The sequence below is a fragment of the Tamandua tetradactyla genome, chromosome 3, assembly GCF_023851605.1.
Source record: "Tamandua tetradactyla isolate mTamTet1 chromosome 3, mTamTet1.pri, whole genome shotgun sequence".
Classification (NCBI taxonomy): domain Eukaryota; kingdom Metazoa; phylum Chordata; class Mammalia; order Pilosa; family Myrmecophagidae; genus Tamandua; species Tamandua tetradactyla.
Genome location: NC_135329.1, coordinates 35,106,295 through 35,125,192, shown reverse-complemented (window position 1 = coordinate 35,125,192; position 18,898 = coordinate 35,106,295). Strand labels below are relative to the sequence as shown.

Here is an 18,898-nt window from a genome sequence, read left to right as displayed (position 1 = left end):
CCATGCTGGGTCACAAAGCAAGACTCAATAAATTTAAAAAGATTGAAATCATACAAAACACTTTCTCAGATCATAAAGGAATGAAGTTGGAAATAAATAATAGGCAGAGGGCCAGAAAATTCACAAATATATGGAGGCACAACAACACACTCTCAAACAATCAGCGGGCCAAGGAAGAAATTAGTAAATATCTCTAGGCAAATGAAAATGAAAACACAACATATCAAAATTTATGAGATGCAGCAAAGGTGGTGTTAAGAGGGAAATTTATTGTCCTAAATGCCTATATCAAAAAATAGGAAAGAGCAAAAATGGAGGAATTAACTGTCCACTTGGAAGAACTGGAGAAAGAACAGCAAACTAACCCCAAAGCAAGCAAAAGGAAAGAAATAATGAAGATTAGAGCAGAAGTAAATGAAATTGAGAATATGAAAACAATTGAGAAAATCAACAAAACCAGAAGTTGGTTCTATGAGAAAATCAATAAGATTGATGGACCCTTAGCAAGGTTGACAAAAAGAAGAAGAGAGAAGATGCAAATAAATAAAATCAGAAATAGAAGAGACATAACCACTGACCCTGCAGAAATAAAGGAGGTAATGAGAGGATGCTATGAAAAACTTTATGCTAATAAACTAGACAATGTAGAAACTTCCTAGAGAGGCATGAACAACCAATATTGACTCGAGAAGAAATAGACAACCTCAACAAACCAATCACAAGTAAAGAAATTGAATTAGTCATTAAGAAGCTCCCAAAAAAGAAAAGTCCAGGACCAGATGGCTTCACATGTGAATTCTACCAAACATTCAAGAATGAATTAGTACCAACAAAGATATTACAATAAAAGAAAATTATAGACCAATCTTTCTAATGAATATAGATGCAAAAATCCTCAACAAAATTCTTTCAAATCAAATCCAGCAGCACATTAAAAGAATTATACACCATGACCAAGTAAGATTCTGCCCAGGTGTGCAAGGATGGTTCAACATAAGAAAATCAATTAATGTAATACACCATATCAACAAATCAAAGCAGAAAAACCACACAATCATCTCTATTGATACAGAAAAGGCATTTGACAAAATTCAACATCCTTTCTTGTTGAAAACACTTTAAAGTATAGGAATAGAAGGGAACTTTCTCAACATGGTAAAGGGAATATATGAAAAACCCACAGTTAACATCATCCTCAATGGGGAAAAACTGAAAATGTTCCTCCTAAGATCAGGAACAAGACAAGATGTCCACTATCACCCTTGTTATTCAACATTGTGTTGGAAGTTCTAACCAGAGCAATTAGACAAGAAAAAGAAATACAAGGCATCAAAATTGGAAAGGAAGAAGTAAAACACTCACTGTTTGCAGATGATTTGATACTATATGTCAAAAACCCCAAAAAATCCATGGCAAAACTGCTAGACCTAATAAATGAATACCGCAAAGTGACAGGTTTGATCAAGATCAAACACTCAAAAATCTGTAGTGTTTCTATACACTAGTAATGAACAACCTGAGGGGGAAATCAAGAAAAAAATTCCATTTACAATTGCAGCCAAAAAAATAAAATATTTAGGAATAAATTTAACTAAGGATATAAAAGACCTATACAAAGGAAACTACAAGAAATTACTAAATGTAATCACAGAAGACCTCAATAAATGGAAGGGCATACCATGTTAATGGATTGGAAGACTAAATATAGTTAAGACGTCAATTCTACCTAAATTAATAATTTACAGATTCAATGCAATACCAATTAAAATCCCCAAAATTTACTTTTTAGAAATAGAAAAACAAATAGCCAAATTTATCTGGAAGGGCAGTGTGCCCCAAATAGCTAAAAATATACTGAGAAAGAAAAATGTAGTTGGAGGCCTCACACTACCTGACTTAAAGGTATATTACAAAGCTACAGTGGTCAAAACAGAATGGTACTGGCATAAAGATAGATATACTGATCAATGGAATCAAATAGATTGTTCAGACATAGACCCTCTCATCTATGGACAATTGATCTTTGATATAGCAGTCAAGCCAACTCACCTGGGACAGAACAGTCTCTTCAATAAATGGTGCCTAGAGAACTGGATATCCACATGCAAAAGAATGAGAGAGGATCCATATTTTACACTCTATACAAAAATTAACTCAAAATGGGTCAAAGACCTAAACATTAGATCTAAGACCATAAAACTTTTAGAAGAAAATGTAGGCAAATATCTTATAAATTTTATAATAGGAGGTGGTTTCCTAGATCTTACACCCAAAGCACGAGCATTAAAAAATAAATAAATAAATGGGAACTCCTCAAAATTAAACACTTTCGTGCATCAAAGAACTTTTTCAAGAAAGTAAAAAGATAGCCTACACAGTGGGAGACAGTATTTGGAAATGATACATCAGATAAAGGTCTAGTATTGAATATAAAAGAGATTGTTCAACTCAACAGCAAAAAGGCAAACAACCCAATTACAAAATGGGCAAAAGATATGAACAGACACTTCTCAGAAAAGGAAAAACAAATGGCCAAAAGGCACATGAAAAGATGCTCAACTTCCCTGGCTATGCAAATCAAAACCACAATGAGATATCATCTCACACCCACGAGAATTGCCATTATCAATAAAACAGAAAATGACAAATACTGGAGAGGATGTGGAGAAAGGGGCACACTTATCCACTGTTGCTGGGAATGTAAAATGGTGCAACTGCTGTGGAAGGCAGTTTGGTGTTTCCTCAGGAAGCTAAATATAGAATTGCCAAATGATCCAGCAATACTGTTGCTAGGTATCTACTCAGAGGACATAAGGGCAAGGACACAAATGGACATTTGCACACCAATGTCTATAGCAGCATTATTTCCAATTGTCAAGAGATGGAAACAGCCAAAATGTCCATCAAAAGATGAGTGGCTAAACAAGCTGTGGTATATACATACAATGGAATATTATGCAGCTGTAAAACAGAATAAAGTTATGAAGTATATAACAATATGGATGGACCTTGAGGACATTATGCTGAGTGAGATCAGCCAGAAACAAAAGGACAAATACTGTATGGTCTCACTGATATCAACTAACATTAGTGAATGAACTTGGAGAATTTCAGCTAAGAACAGAGACCACCATGAGATAGAAATAAGGTAGATATTGGGTAATTGGAGCTGAAGGGATACAGATTGTGCAACAGGGCTGGTTGTAAAAATTCAGAAATGGATAGCACAATACTACCTAACTGTAATACAATAATGTTAGTAAACTGAATGAAGCTGAATGTGAGAATGATAGAGGGAGGAGGGCTGGGGGCACAAATGAAGTCAGAAGGAAAGATAGATGATAAAGACTGAGATGGTATAATCTAGGAATGCCTAGAGTGGACAATGATAGTGACTAAATGTACAAATTTAAGAATGTTTTGCATGAGGAAGAATAAAGGAATGTCAATATTGCAGGGTGTTGAAAATAGATGGTAATTCATATTTTAAAACTTTAACTTATGTGTAAGACTAAAGCAAAAAGTGTTTATTTGGTACAAAATTTATAATTTGACCAGTGCATTTCCTAATATAACTTATGTGGATAGTTTAACTGAACACCATAAGTACATGGAACCTTGAGTAGGGCATGAGAGTTAATAGGTTTGTCCAGAGTGATGCCCTAATAAATCCCAGAGTGATTTGAACAGGGAATAAAAAAGTATTTGCAAAGTCACCTTGGGGGAATGGCGAGAAAGGGGGAAAATTCAACTTCCCCACGTGGAGAATTCCTGATATTCTCACTAGCAGTGGGGACAATGAAAGCAATAGGCTGAGCCCTCAATCTTGGGATTTGTTCATACGAAACTTATCCCTGCAAAGGATAGGCTAAGCCTACTTAAAATTAGGCCTAAGAGTCAACCCCAGAGAACCTCTTTTGTTGCTGAGATGTGACCTCTCATCTCTCAGCCAATATGACAAGCAAACTCACTGCCCTCCCCCTCTCTACATGGACATGAATCCCAGGGGTGTAAACTTCCTGGCAACGTGGGACATAAATCCTAAAATGAGCTGGGACTTAGCATCAAGGGATTGTGAAAACCTTCTAGACAAAAGGGGGAAGAGTGAAATGAGATAAAATAAAGTGCCAATGCTGAGAGATTTCAGAGTTGAGAGGTTATCCTGGAGGTTATTCTTATGCATTATATAGATATCACCTTTTTAGTTAAGGTGTATTGGAGAGGCTGGAGGGAAGTGCCTGAAAATGTAGAGCTGTGTTCCAGTAGCCATGTTTCTTAAAGATGATTGTATAATAATATAGCTTTCACAATGTGACTGTGTGATTGTGAAAACCTTGGTTCTGATGCTCCTTTTATCTATGGTATGGACAAATGAGCAAAATACAGAGATTAAAAAATAAATAAATAATGGGGGAACAAAAGTTAAAATAAATTTAGTAGAATGAAATGCTAGTGATCAATGAAAGGGAGTGATAAGCGGTTTAGGAAAAAAAATAGGGGAAACAGCTTAAAATTTAATGGGTAGATGGAAATACTGGCAATCAATGGGAGGGAAGGGTAAGGGGTATGGTATGCATGAGTTTTTTTTCTTTTTTCTTTTTATTTCTTTTTCTGAATTAATGCAAATGTTCTAAGAAATGATAATGGTGACAAATATACAACTATTTGATGATATTGTGAGTTATTGATTATATACCCAGAACGGAATGATCATATGGTAAGAATGCTCATTTTTGTCTGTTGTTATGTTTTAAAAAAAATTTTAATTCAATAAAAAATAAACAAAAGAAGAAAAGAACATGGCTTTTCTGCGATAACAGTTTCAAATCAACCCAATGCTCATTCAACAACTATTTCATTTGGTTGTCATATTGTATCTATGTATCATTAGTTATATTTATATATTTAAGGTTATTTTTATATATATTTTAGTTTATAAACTAGTATTGGATATATTTACATTTCATTCCTATTCACATTATTTCACATATTATTGAAAAGAAATTTTAAAAAGCTACAAACTCATAAAAGCTAATTCACAAAGCAAACAAAGAAGTAAATATATCTCTCTATAAGCCTGAGCAGAAGAATTATTATCCATCCATTCATCCATCCACTCATTCTTTAAATAGATTTTTCTTTAGTGCCTACTCTACCAGGTACTGTGCTAGGAACTGAGAATACAGGGTTTAGAACTGTTGAACAAACGTAGTTATTGCCTATTATGTACTGGGAGAGGTGCTGATTTCTCTGGACACAAAGATGAACAGGATCCAACATCTTGACATTACAGAGGAGTTTGGTAAGTGCTAGAACAAAAGTAGACACAAAGGATTAGGGAGAAAAGGAGCACCTGACCCAAACTGAGTGCGGTAAGATAGTGATGTCTGGGAAAGTTTCAAAGAGGAGGCAACACTTGAGCCGAGTCCTGAAAGCTAGGTATAGTCTCCAAGATGAAGAGAAAGGCCAGTGTTCCTGGCAGGGCATGAAACATTCATGATATGAAATAGCATGTTTTATTCAAGAACAAGAAGTGGTGTGATAAGGCAGGGGAGAGCAGGCTGATGTTGGGAGAGGTGAAACAGAACTAATGAGCCTCCCAGAACTGGAAAAAGACTTAAAATCTTTCTTTAAAATAACTTCCAATATTTGACATTTTTACAAGGAATATCAATGTACTATCAACAACTATTTTAGCTAATTCTGAGTTTCAAATTGTCAAAGAAAATAGCTTTCAAATGGAAACATTCATAATATATTTTGGGGTTGTTGTTTTAATAAAACAGAGAAGAGACAGAAAGAGAAAAAGCAAGATTCATTATTTTGTACCAGCACTGAAAATATTGAAAAATAGGACTTTGTCTTCTGGAACTCAAGAGAAAAGTTTAAGACATGGGGAACCCCAAAGAAACATACAAGAGTATTTCTGCTGAAAGCAGGGATAAAAGAGACCTGAAGATGGGAAAGAGAGATTATCTACTTTACAAAAGTAGAGTTATTCTTTATTTAAAGAGTACAGACACCTGGATTTGAATTTGAGTTCATAGTAAACAGTCTGACCAGTATAGTCTAGTAGGCACTTGAAAATCCCTGAGAGGTCCACATTATCACAAATTTGGAACTGTAAGATAAATTTAATCTATCACTTGCAGCTAGAGAAAGCAGGGGAGCCTAAGACAGGCACAGTCCAATCCCACCCATTCTACCTGATCTCAGGCATAAAAGTATGTTTATTACCTTAACTTTTATAGCTTAAAATTTTTTAAATGTGTTCGAAAAGATAAAAAATATTTTTATTTATACCACCCCCTCTATCTTCTGAAGGGGATAAATATAAAGTGAGCCTTTGGTTGCTAAGCCTAGAAATTGATATGAGAATGCATGAGTGAAGAACCTAGAAAATAGATAATTCTTCCTGGAAAAGGGAAAACTAGAGACAGGTTGGTGGAGTTGGGTGACTAGGAGATAGAAAAGGCAGGCACCATCAAGGCTGGAGAGGCAGCATTGATGGAAGGTTTGAAAGGAAGACTGTGTATCATAGAGAACAGAGATACATAGCGGAAATTAATATTGTTTTTGCTTTTTGTTTTTTTTTTTTTAGTATCTATATTCCTTTCTTCCCCTTACCTCCTTCAAATCTTTAGTAAATCTCATTACTTGCTAATGCTTGGTGGAATTCCGTTTACCTTAGTCTGGAAGCATAAAGCAATGGGCTATGTCCTGCTTTAGGCGAGATGTTAAGAAAGTCTACCGTGGACCTCAAGCATATCCTCAACTCCTCCATATTCTTGTTGAGTATGCTAAACCATAAATTTGAATCATCTCTGGGACAGATAATTTTACAGCTTGTCATGTAAGCAAATAGGTAGTGAAGGCTACCACAGCATGACTATCCTAGAGTCACACTCCCCAGGGGAAAGGAACTACTAGCTTGTTCAGTGCTTGCCCTCTGTTCCTCAGCTGTGACATCACCCATTGCATGGGCAGCCAAAAATTTGGCCCTAAGTCATCACTCCATGGGTTTTTGGGGCAGGAAAATCAGCACTTCAGTGCTGATGCTCCTACTCTTGGCTGTGCTTGGAGTAATAAACTATCTTTCTAGGAACCATTCAATCTTGCTTACTGCTTTCAAAACCTATGGAGTTGTGGCAAACCAACCTGCATGCTTTCTTAGGCATTTCCTTTAGATTTTGGTTATTCTTAGCCATTCTTTATAAAAGGGGTTGGCAAACTTTTTCCATAAAGGACCAGATAGTAAGTAAATATTTTAGGCTTTGTGGGCCAGAAGTCTTGGTCACAACTATTCAACTCCAATAGTTAGCACTAAAAGAGCCAGGTTAGGTTAATGAACGCCCTGGTTATGTTCAAATAAAACTTCATTAATGGGCACAGATTTTCATATGTCATGAAATATTCTTTTTCTTATGATTTTTTTCAACCAGTTCAAAAGCAAACTTAGCTCATGGACCATATAAAAAGTAGTAGCCCTCAGGGAAGATTTGACCTATGGGATGTGGTTGGCGGACTCCCTGCTCTGTGAGGTTGGAGTTCTTACCTAATTGGCACAGTGAGAAGGGTGCTAAGAATAACAAGGACTTTTTGAAAGAGAAAAGGCAAGGAAGGGCCTTACAGACCAGTTCAAAAATTTGAGAAAAGTCCTGGGAGTCATTAGCAAATGTTCTTTTCCAAGTAATGGGGAAAAAGGAAATAAGTGTTCCATCACTGTCTACTTGTTAATGACCATGAGTTGAGTCAATGAATAGCAGTTAAGATGAGATAGGGATTGAAACAAGCCACCTAAATGGTGTCTTGATGGTCATTTTATATCAAATGGGATAAGAGCACCCTGAGCCCTGCCAAGGAGGAAAGCACAACTGGCACGCTGTTTTAATAATCTCAAATAGAATCATCCCTAAAGGAAGCACACCCTCATACAGAGTACTGAGACGTGACTTTATAGCGAGATGTAGGAGAAAGAAATCCAGGGTCCCTTTGGTCGACAGACTAGAGACCAATTACAGACTCGAGTGGTACATCTGTGTGATGAGGAGATAAAAAGTTATGCTCTTAGATAATGAAGGGCAGCAACTAGGCTGTCTCATGCTCAACCTTGTGCTTCAAGCCAATATTCAATCTATTCAACCGAGAAAGAATCATACTCCACAGAAGGCTTGTTACTTTGTATTTTACTTTTAATAACTACATTGTTGCCAAATTCCTCAAGGCTAATAAAATATCTTGGAAAATCATGAAAGCTGTTCAAAGCCTGAGGGCTGTAGCTGCTCTAGATTGGCTTTATAATTCATAGAAGGACAGCCCCTAACCCAGAAAAGATTGATAAATTTTTCAAGATCTTCCCCACAAGTGTGGGGAATGTCATTAGCTTTGGTGTTAGGATCAGTAACCCTGAGAAGGAGGCTATGATTACTTAAGGCCAAAAGATGCTTAGAAGAACGAAAGACCCTCCTAAATTTGGCAGTCTTGCAATCTGCCCCGCCCCCCCCCACCATAAAAAGAAAGAAAACGAAGAGGAATAAAAACAAACCTCCTCCAAAGGGATCCATTCCTAAGGCAATGTGAATATGGCTACTAAAACAGGATTTTTATGGGAAAAGCACCAAAGAAATTCTGTCCACATATCTAGCAATGATATCTACCTGGTTGAAGCTAAAACCTCCTCCATGGAGATCAGTTTCTCTCTACTGAAAGAGCTAAAAAACTGGGTTGCTGTCTTAGAACAAATACTCCTTCAATTCTTCTACTGCTGTCCTTGCACTCCTATATCTTGATTTGACAGCCTTTAAAGAGAAGGGGCAATTGAGTGGGGCCAAGATCTCTCTGTCCCCAGGGTGGAACAGATGCCCCCAAGCCCCAAAGGCGGTAAGGGAAAGGATTAGGGCTAGGGCTACAAGTCTTTATGAGTGTTTACCACACTGATATGACTAACTTACTAGGTTTGACTGAGGGACAAGGTCTATGCATTCAACTGACCAGATTTGGAAATGGTTAGGTTGGGGAGGTAACTACAGCCATGTGAGTGGAGCCATTCAGACTCCTATTCAGCACAGCTATTGTTTCTCCACTTCTGAATGCATAATTGGCATTGATGATTTCTGTGCTTATATTGTGATGCCCATAATGTACAGAGGCGATTTTACAGGATGAGAAAAGTCACTTGTAGAGATGACAGAAGGACAAGTGTTGCCAGTTTCCTCCCTTACTATACAGCAAAAACAGTGCGGAATTTCAGGAGGAAATACAGGAATTTGCAGCCTGATTAATGTCTTAAAGACAGTAGGGGTATTGAAAGATGTAACATCTCAATATGACAGTCCTTTGTAGCCCATGGAAAAGCTAACAAGAGCTAGATAATTACAGGGACTATCACCAACTGAATTAAGGTTTTGCTTCTGTAGTCCCAGATGTTCCAGACATAACTGAATCAATTGCACAAATTAACAGAACCTAGTATATTATCTGGAACTTGCTAATGATTTTTATCTCAATCCTCTTGGAACCAAAAGATCAGTATCTTTATTTGTCTGGGGTTCAAGTACATATTTATTTTGCTATCATGATACACCTGAATTCTACAGCTATTTGGCACTAATGGGTAGGCAGAGGCATGGAACAAATCCCTCTCTCTTTTGGGATCATTTGGTTCCACCATGCTGAAAACATCATGTTGATAGATCTCCAAAAGATAAAAGGGCAATAACTTTGGAGTAGATACTAAGGCTATAAATCCTAATAAGATACTGCTGCCCAAATTCTCACAACCAATAGGAGCTAAGGTATAAAAATTCACCAAATATTTTCTATTTTCACAGATTATGTGCCTGCGACTAATGGCCTAGTTGTCTGTTTGGGTACCTGGTGACAACAAACTGGAATATTAAAGACATCTATCTCTTTATAGGGCCTGAAGCTTTGGCTAGGCATTGCCATCACTCAATGAGAAATGTATATACCCAGATGATACTGAATGAACCAGTGAAGCTTGTCAGAGCCACATAACCATCATAACCCAATGGGCTCAAAGTATGGGTCTCCATCTCTACACCTCAGAGGCTGAATTGGTCTAATAGGACTGTCAGCAGTTGATCTGATTTCCTAAAGGTGAGCAAAGACATGTAGTTCAAGTGGATGGAGCAGATGAGGTACTGTCCATTTTGTTAAATAGAGTACATTGGTTCCCTGACTCCACCTCACAGCTACCACTAGTGTATAATAGTCATTGACACTTACTAAGTTAAGGGAGTTGTTATTCCTAAGAGAGTGGCAGATTCTGGCCACACAATTGTAGTACTTGAGACCAAGCTGTCCCATATGCTTCATTATCCAGGCTACTTATAATCAGACAGTGGCATACTGTTCATGGCAAAAAGGACCCAACAGTGGGCTCATGGATGTGGCATTTGATTGACATCCTCCTGGTGTCATCAATAGGATGAATAGACTTTGAAAGACCCAAATAATGAAAATTGCTGAACAGACATCACCAACCTGGACAACACATCTTGATCAGACTGTTTATTTTGCTTACTGAATTTTTCAGTTCTCTAATTTCCCTTTGGTTCTTTATTATATATACATATATTTTTATCTCTTTGCTGACATTTTGTATTTTTTTCATTTGTTTCAAGATTGTTCCTATTGCTTATTGAAACATTTTTATGACTTCTGCTTTAAAATTTTGGGTGGACATTAAATGCAGACATTCTTCACAAGAGAATGCTTCCTTTGGAATGACAAAAGGAGTGGAGGGACAGAAGACAGGTTTTCTATATTTGTGATTCTATCCCAGCAATCCAACCACTCCTTTCCTTTTTGTCCACTGACCCTAGTGCCCCAGAGAAGCCTGAAAAGTATCATTTTAGGGTGGCAGTTAAATAACAGGGAGAGGTTAACTCCAACCTGTTGCTTCTAATACCAGCTAGTTTCAGTTTCAGGTAGAGAATATCAAAGACCACAAGGACTGTAATCAGTTGTGAACTCCATAATAACTTTAGGGTAGCCTACTTGGACAGTGATATGGAACATCATGGGCACTTTCAAGGTCTATCATCAAGGCCTATCCCCGAATACTCCTGGCTTATATAGACATAAATTCTGTATGCAGGTGGGAAGTGGATGGGCAAAGGGAGAACTAGTGGCTACTGGATTGGGACAAACAGACTAGTTAACTATGGAGGGAAAGCAAAACACCAACACTTGAGGAGGTGAACCCATAGACCTTGGGAGGTATAGGGAGGAGGAAATAATTAATGCTTTCTCTGTGTGCTAGACCTAGCACCACAATTTGACAGAACAGTCACCTTGTCTGACTGAATACAGCAGATGTGGCTAGTACTCTGACTCACTGTTTGTCCAGTTGCTATAGGAATAGAAAACTCACACGGGCATGGCTGGTGCTGAGTTATTTTGCTATGCTTGATATCATCAACAGTTTTCTAACTTGACCACTTCTTACACATTTTAAACATCCAGGACAGCAAATCCTTGTTTCATTCTGTCTGAGAGAAATTCATATGCTTCTTTTGATGCTCAACTTGCCCTGAGTTATTCTAGGTATGGCTATTGAGGCTGCATTTATGATATGACACTGCTCATGTGGCCTAACAAAAATAATGTAACTATAATCCAACTCAAGTTTAACAACAAGTGTCAAAATGGAATGAAATGTGACCCTTTATATGATTATATGTGGAGAGAGTGAGCCATAGAAAGTCTTCTTCAATCTGGGAGTTGCTTTTTGGTTCCTCTGTCAGCCCTATAATTATTGGCACTAACACATGTTCTTCTTGTTGGGCATTGTATTAGTTTGTTAAGCTGCCAGAATGCAATATACCAGAAATGGAAGGACTTTTAAAAGGGAATTTAATGTTACAAGTTTACAGTTCTAGTGCTGAGAAAATGTCTAATCTAAGGCATCCAGAGAAATATACCTTGGCTCAAGGAAGGATGATCTGAGAAGGCACATGGTTGGTGTCTGCTGGTCCTTGTTCCCAGCTTTGTTGCTTCCAGTTTTTGATGCCAGTGGTTTCCTCTTTAAGCGTCTCATGGTCATTCCCTTAGTTGCTCTGGGACAAGACTCTGGGTTTCATCTCTTAGCTTAGCATCTTTCAGGGCCAGAGATTTCTTCCTTTCAGGTTCTGGCTTGCTTAACATTTCTTGGGAAAGCACATGTTGACATCTGCTGGACTCCAAGCATCTCCACAATCCATGTCTCTGTCAGCTTGGAAGCAACTGTTCTCCAAGCATCTGCATCAGCTCTGTGGGCACCCCAAAATGTTTCCTCTTTTAAAGAACTCCAGTAAACTAATCAAGACCCACCTTGAATTGGTGGAGTCACATCTCCATCTAATTGAAAGGTCACACACAATGGGTATGTCACATTTCCAAGGAGGTAGTCTGATCCAAGGCCACACTCATGACTGGGTATGCTACATCTCTGTGGAGAGAATCCAATCAAAATGGTTTCCACCCTACAGTATTTAATAAAGATAAAAAGAAATGGTTGCCTCCACAAGATTGGATCAGGATTAAAACATAGCTTTTCTGGGGTACATAATAGATTCAAACCGGCACTCATCTCCAGTTAAAGAAAGCTATTCTTTCCAAAGGATATGACAGCTCCTGGTTCCATAAAGCAGTTTGACTACTATTCCCTGGCATCAGAATCCATGTCCTGGTGACAATGTTCAGGAACCTGAACTGAATTTTAGCTACCAAAGCCAATGAAACAGCACGAGCCCTAGAAGTTTAGCAAGTCAGTCTAAATTTGTAATGGGTTGTGGTTGTGAAGGATAATAGACTGGCCTTAAATTATGTTTCCTAAACAAGGAGGATTATGTATGACCACCAATTCTTTATATACATCATAAGAAAGAAATCTAAATGTGTATCTGAAATAAGACTTACTAGTCCTCCCTGAACTTATACAGTTAACGAAGTCCAGGATCTAGGGTACACGGCTGAGATAAATATTATAGGTTGCCTTCATCCTACTGATTGAGATCATATGTTATATGAAACAAATTAGATGAATCTTATCCCACCCCCTGTCAATTGATTTACTAACAGGGTGGTATACTCATGTGAAAACTTGAGTTCATTCAAAAATTTGTAGGGCCAAGGAGTTGACTGTTGGGAGAAACATTTGGCCATGGGCCAAAGTACCCCTGTACATTATTGCTAAGTGTGCCATCCCACAAGGCCTTACTATTCTTAGATCCTGCCTATTTCTTTTTTTTTTTTCAATTTATCTTACTCTTCACTTTTATTTTTCAAAAGTCAAATGTTATTTTTAAATCATCCATCTTCAATTTAGATTAACGTACCATCATTTTTCCAATATATGAAATTTCAGAATTTCTTTGGAATACTAATTCCACGTTTCTAGGTTTAACAAAACAATTGAAGTTTTAAATTCCACTCTATTTCCCTGAATTCTCAAGACAGTTGCTGATGTAAATTTTAATATAAAATATTTAGTCACAAAATAGTATTGCTTTTGTATGCACATAGTTGTAAGATTACTTTGCTTTTTGTCAATAAAAACTATACCATCTTTCATAAAACTCTAAACAAATTAAGAACTGTGATGTAGAATAAAAATTACATATGGTAAAACAGGTACTAGCACAACGTTAGGTTATCTTACATCAAAAAAGTTTTAATGGTCCCAAATATATATACTCAACAATGAAGCATACACACAGGGAAGCAAGAAAAATAAAAAATAAAATGAAACAAAAAAATTATGACACAAATGACCACATCTAGAATTCCACTCAATCTTTAATCAAGTAGGGACAAATCCCCACTTAAAAAAAAATCTGCAGTTCTGAAGGGCAAAGGGAACAGATAAAAAAGAGGAAATTTTATATCCGCCCCTCCCCCACAGAGGTTTTCCAAACCTGTTGTAGCTTGACTAAAATGTTCAGAATGTATGATTTTAAAGGCAGGTCTCTTTATATAAAGAAACTGCTGGCATTCTTTTAACTCATGAAGAATTATGGCAGAATAGCCCATTCTTCTGAGCCTCAAACATGGTCCAAGAAAGCATATTCTGATTGTAGCAACTGACCAGTCAATCCAGAGTTCCATTATGAAACCTCTGCCTGGTTGGCTTTTTGTTTCCATTTCCTTCCCTGAGAAAAGGGCAATGTGTGGTCCAAGCTGGAGAGCTCAAAGATTTAAGTCTTTCCCCTATATGTGTAATACCCCCCTCCACCTGCTCATTGAATTGGCACTTGATGAGCAGAAGTCAAGTGTATGAGGCTGATCTGTGTCAATCATTCACAAGAGACCACTGCTTTGTTGTGGATTTTTTAGGGGGGAGGGGTAGAGAACCAGTTTTTTCAACAGGTACTGATTGTAGACAGTTGCCATTATTACGACTCAAATTTTGCTTTCTTTGACAATGGTAGCATGTCTTCCTTGTCTTCATCCTCATCATCATCTTTATCATCATCAGGATAATCTACCAGACCCACGAGGCCTCCCTTGGTAGTAATAGCTGCCATCTGAGATGTATTTTTAGGGACAGATCCAGGAGAGCCAGGGGATCCAGGGGATCCAGGTGATCCTGGAGAACCAGGCAGATTTGTTGCAGATGACTGGCTAGTGAGATTAGTCTTTGTTCCACTAGAGAGGGAAAGCTTGAAGCTTGGGCTCTGCCAACCAGAAAGATTCATTTTCAGAAGCACCTCCTTTTCCTCGCTTTCTTTTAATTTCTTCCTTTCCATGAATTTGCTTATTGGATCCATAATATCATCACCACTTTTAGTTTTGTCAGATGGAGACATGACAGCTTCTCCATCTTCCATGTCATCTTCATCTGTGTTAAACCACATCTCTTCTTCATCTTCCAGTGTTCTGGCATCTCTTCGATATCTGTGATTCCTCAAAATGGAACGCATACTGTCAAGTTTGGGATTATCTTGCCTTTCTCTTTGTTGTTCAAACCTCAGTTTCAATCCTTTAAATGTCTGTACATAATCTACATCTTCCAGTGCTTTCCAGTAATTTTCAATTACGTGAGCAGTTAATGATTTTATATCTTCCACTCTAATAAATTCAAACATCTCTATTATGGCAGAGTTCATTAGATTGTAGCGGGATCCATTGTTGAGAAATGCTTTGACCACTGGTTCAAACAAAAAGCTTTTCATTATGTAGCGGTTGTAAAACTCATCTTTTAATCCAATAATCTTTCTCTTAAATCGAAGGGCACATAATGCCAAGAAAGCATGCTTTGAGGCCATAAGAACTAACACTCTCCGGAGGATATCCTTATTAATAATGTAGTTCTTTATGTGGTAGGTATGATGTTCCACACAAAATGTTAACAATTCCAATACAAGTGCCAATAACTGGGCCGTCTGAAAATCATCTTTACTAGGTTTCTCTTCTGTTGTATTTGCCAATAACGGAGCTGTGAGAACATGCATACAATGTTTGTAGAAGAAACCCAGAAATTCAGTCTTTTCTGTTTTATTGGCAGTGGCTAGCATGTTCTCTGGGTCAACTAAAGTTCGAAGCAGGCCCATAAGTTGGACTGCTCCTCCAAGTTCAGGATCTGTATCACAAATCATATGTTCTATAATGAGGTTGATAAGCAGAATATCCTTGTTGGTTATTTTTTGCTCTGTTAACTTCTTACTTACATCATCATTCTGTTGTGCCTCCTGCATGACAAACTCTCGTACCATGGATGGATTATATTCAACCAAGTATGAGAATATATCAGTAGCAGCACTTCGCACCTGTGTATCATCCATGCTGAGGATGACTTCTAAAGCTGGTAATATGCCCATGTTTGACAATGTCTTGAAAAAAGCATCTCTGTTTTGAGGTTGTAACGTTTGGGAAAATGCACAAAATTCTTTTAAAAAGTTAACCAATTCCTGTCTTTTCTCCTCATCTGTTGCTTCATCTGTTAGTTGTGCAAACAAATCTGTCAGAAATTTTTCATCTTCCTGTAACATACCAACAATTTCTATCTTATTGAAAAAGATGAAGGAATGAAGTGTTGATAACATATTTTCTTCAAAGACTGAAGGGGTAGGTAAAACCATATCTTGTATATACTGAACTCTGTAAGTCTGATGAATTTTTTGTTTCAGCTCCGGATCTGATATGGGAATCACTTCTTTAAACTTGGCTGTTTTTGTTAGAAATTCCCTATGTTTTCGTGGTTGTGATAAAGCCGGATCATATTCTAAGCATCCAATGACGTCCATTATACATTCCTCAGAGAACATAACTTCAAAAAGAGCAGTTCGATTCAAGAGGAAGATGCCTTTGATAATTTCATACAAGTGGTGCAGTCCTTCAATATTTTCCAAATCCTCACACACATGAAAAAGCTCTAAGAGCTTTTTAATATAACCCTCATTTTCCAGTGCTAGTGCAAGTTTTTCACGACGAAGGGGGGATGGTAAAGATGATGCCACAAGTTCCGCAATTTCTTCCAGGCGACTTAGTTCACAAGATGGCAATTCTACACCTGGTGATGACATATCATCGAAACACTCCTCTTCTGATTCATCCACAAGGTCCTGAGTAATGTCCACTGAAGGGTCCTTTCCTTGAACCTGACATATTTTTTCCCAAATTTCATCACATCCAGCTTTTTCTTGAAAGCTAAGGGCCAAGTCATAATTTTCTGCTTCAGACCACACAATCAAAGTGTCCTGTTGTTTCTGGTATGCAGTGTTAGGATTGATTTTTGATTCTAAAAGCAGAGAACCGTCGCTCTCGGCCCTGACAAGCAGGGACATGCCCTTTAGCCGCTCCACGTAGCCCGACGACACATGTCCGGTGCCCCGGTCGTCCCACTGACGATCCTCGTTGAGGGTGTAAACCTTTACCCGCCGCCGGGTGTCGGTCATCGTGCCAACGGGGGCGGGGATCCCGCCGAAGTCGCCTGGGATTCGGAGGCGGCGGGAGGGAGCCCGCAAGCCGACCACTCCCTGGCCTCACAGCAGCCACTGGCTGCCACCGGGTCGTGCCGCTGTCCGCATGGCCTGCTCCCGGGACTAATCTTTGGGCCGCCGCCTTTCCTCGCCTCCGCCGCCTTGGCACTATTGTTCAGGCCTGGCGAGCCGGGCCGCCCCGAGAAAGGGGCGCAAAGCTCCACCCGGCCTTTTGCCTCGCCGCGCTAAGAACTCGAGGTGCCCGTCACTGCTTTTCTCCAGCATTCGCCATAAACTCCTCAAAGTCGCTTCCCGCGTCGCCGCCGCCTCCTCAGGCCGCCACCGCCGCCATTGTTTTCCTTCCTCCTATCTGGTCGTGCCACCGCAGTCGGTGGATCTGCTCCTCCTGCTTAAAATGTTCTAAACCAACGGGCCCCCTAACCCTTGTTGCTACTGCTACCACTGCTCATTAGACTCCAAGAGACCGACGCTGCCCGAGTGCTCCTGGCTTTTGGAAGTCCCTTTCCTTCGCTGCTGCCTCCGCCGCTGCCACCTCTTCCGTCTTCCTCAGAGAGCCAAAGCCGCCGCCATCTTGATTCACCTCTCAATAGCGGCGCGCGGGGTCTTCCAGGCAGTAGCTGCAGGGGCAGCCCGTTAGCCCCACCATTTAAAGAGACAGAAGCGAGGCCACTGCGGGGGAGGCCCCGGACGGAGGCGGGAGGCGGGCGCTGAGTTGCCTAGGTGGCAGGAGCTCAGGAAGCGGGGTAGGCCGAGGGCTGGTCGCGCCGGTGACGGCCCCGCTCCCTCGATCCTGCCTATTTCTATAGCTGATCCCATAAGCATTAATAAATCAAGGCATCTACAATATGACTAATATATGACTAGTACTTCGTGAGGTGGAAGTGGGAGATTGGCTCATTTACTGCCAAATAAAATGTACTGAGCCCTTAGCCCTGTGTTTTTGAACTGATGCACAATCCAATGTTTTTGCACAGTTGCTATCTGGGCCCATCACTTCACTCCATGGGACTTAGAGACAGGAGAACTGGTGCTACCATGCAGATGCTCCTGCTGGTTGCCGTATTGTGAGTAATAAACTGTTGTGATCTGATCCATTGAGTCTCTTTGTCTACTTTCAGCACCTATGGAGTCATGGTAAGTCATTCTGCTTGCATGTTTAGTTATTTCCTTTGGATCCTTTTTACTTTGGATGCCATGTTCTATGAGGTTGGGATTCTTCTCTAACACTGGACAAAGGATAAAAGCCAGAATTTCCTTTAGGAAGTATTCACACTTTGATGATATTTAGTTTTAAATTCATTTTAGGGCTGAAAGAGAATTCATGATAAGATTAAAAAACAGAAATGGTGTTGGTGGTGAACCAAGCAGCCTTCATTGATGTGGCATTAAAGGCATCAAGGTACAGAGGGGAAAAGATGTAAAAAGAAGGCAGGGCTTGGAAAGGAATGGAAGAATGGAACCAGGTCCAAAGAAGTAGTTCTATGTTTCTCTGATCCTTGATTATTTTTTGCAATCCTCAACAAACATGAAAACTCTTAGAATTTGGCTTTGGGTTAGAATCACCCTAGATCTGGGATAAGAAGCTGTCAGAATCTTTGAGGCAGAACTGCTCTTCCGCTGACACGTTTCTTCACTTCAAAAAGCATACATTATCTAATTTGCATACTTCTGCATTTGTGATTTGAACAAAAGTTTGTAGGATTGAAAAGCACAGGCTTTACCTATACTAACAACTACAACAGATGGCCATAGATCTAATTTGTTTAGAATAAATTATTGCAACCATAAGTAGAATAATTTACACATATGATTTTTCTAAATCTTTTATTTAAATCAGCTAGTCTTCAATAATGTTACTTGAATAATGATTCTCCTTAGAGAACATAATTTACTGGGTACGAGGTAGACAGAAATTTGCAAATGCAACTGAACAATGATTTTGAGTGCATATC

General features: G+C 38.9%; 1 protein-coding gene across 1 annotated transcript; it reads right to left on the bottom strand.

Annotated features, from left to right (window-relative positions):
• Positions 1 to 13,628: 13,628 nt before the first annotated feature.
• On the bottom strand, positions 13,629 to 17,004 carry LOC143677242 (serine/threonine-protein phosphatase 4 regulatory subunit 3A-like). Its single transcript, XM_077152990.1, has 2 exons — positions 15,675 to 17,004; positions 13,629 to 15,635 (listed from the first exon to the last, which is right to left on the bottom strand). The coding sequence occupies exons 1-2, from the start codon at positions 16,899 to 16,901 to the stop codon at positions 14,400 to 14,402; spliced, it is 2,463 nt and encodes an 820-aa protein (XP_077009105.1). The 5' UTR covers positions 16,902 to 17,004; the 3' UTR covers positions 13,629 to 14,399.
• Between the last annotated feature and the right edge of the window lie 1,894 nt (positions 17,005 to 18,898).

Excerpts from the sequence above, each read along its gene's own strand:
- LOC143677242 (XM_077152990.1), bottom strand. The coding sequence starts at position 16,901 with ATGACCGACACCCGGCGGCGGGTAAAGGTTTACACCCTCAACGAGGAT. Across the intron at positions 15,636-15,674 it reads AGGCACAACAGAATGATGAT|GATATTCTGCTTATCAACCT; the intron begins GTAAGTAAGAAG and ends ATAACCAACAAG.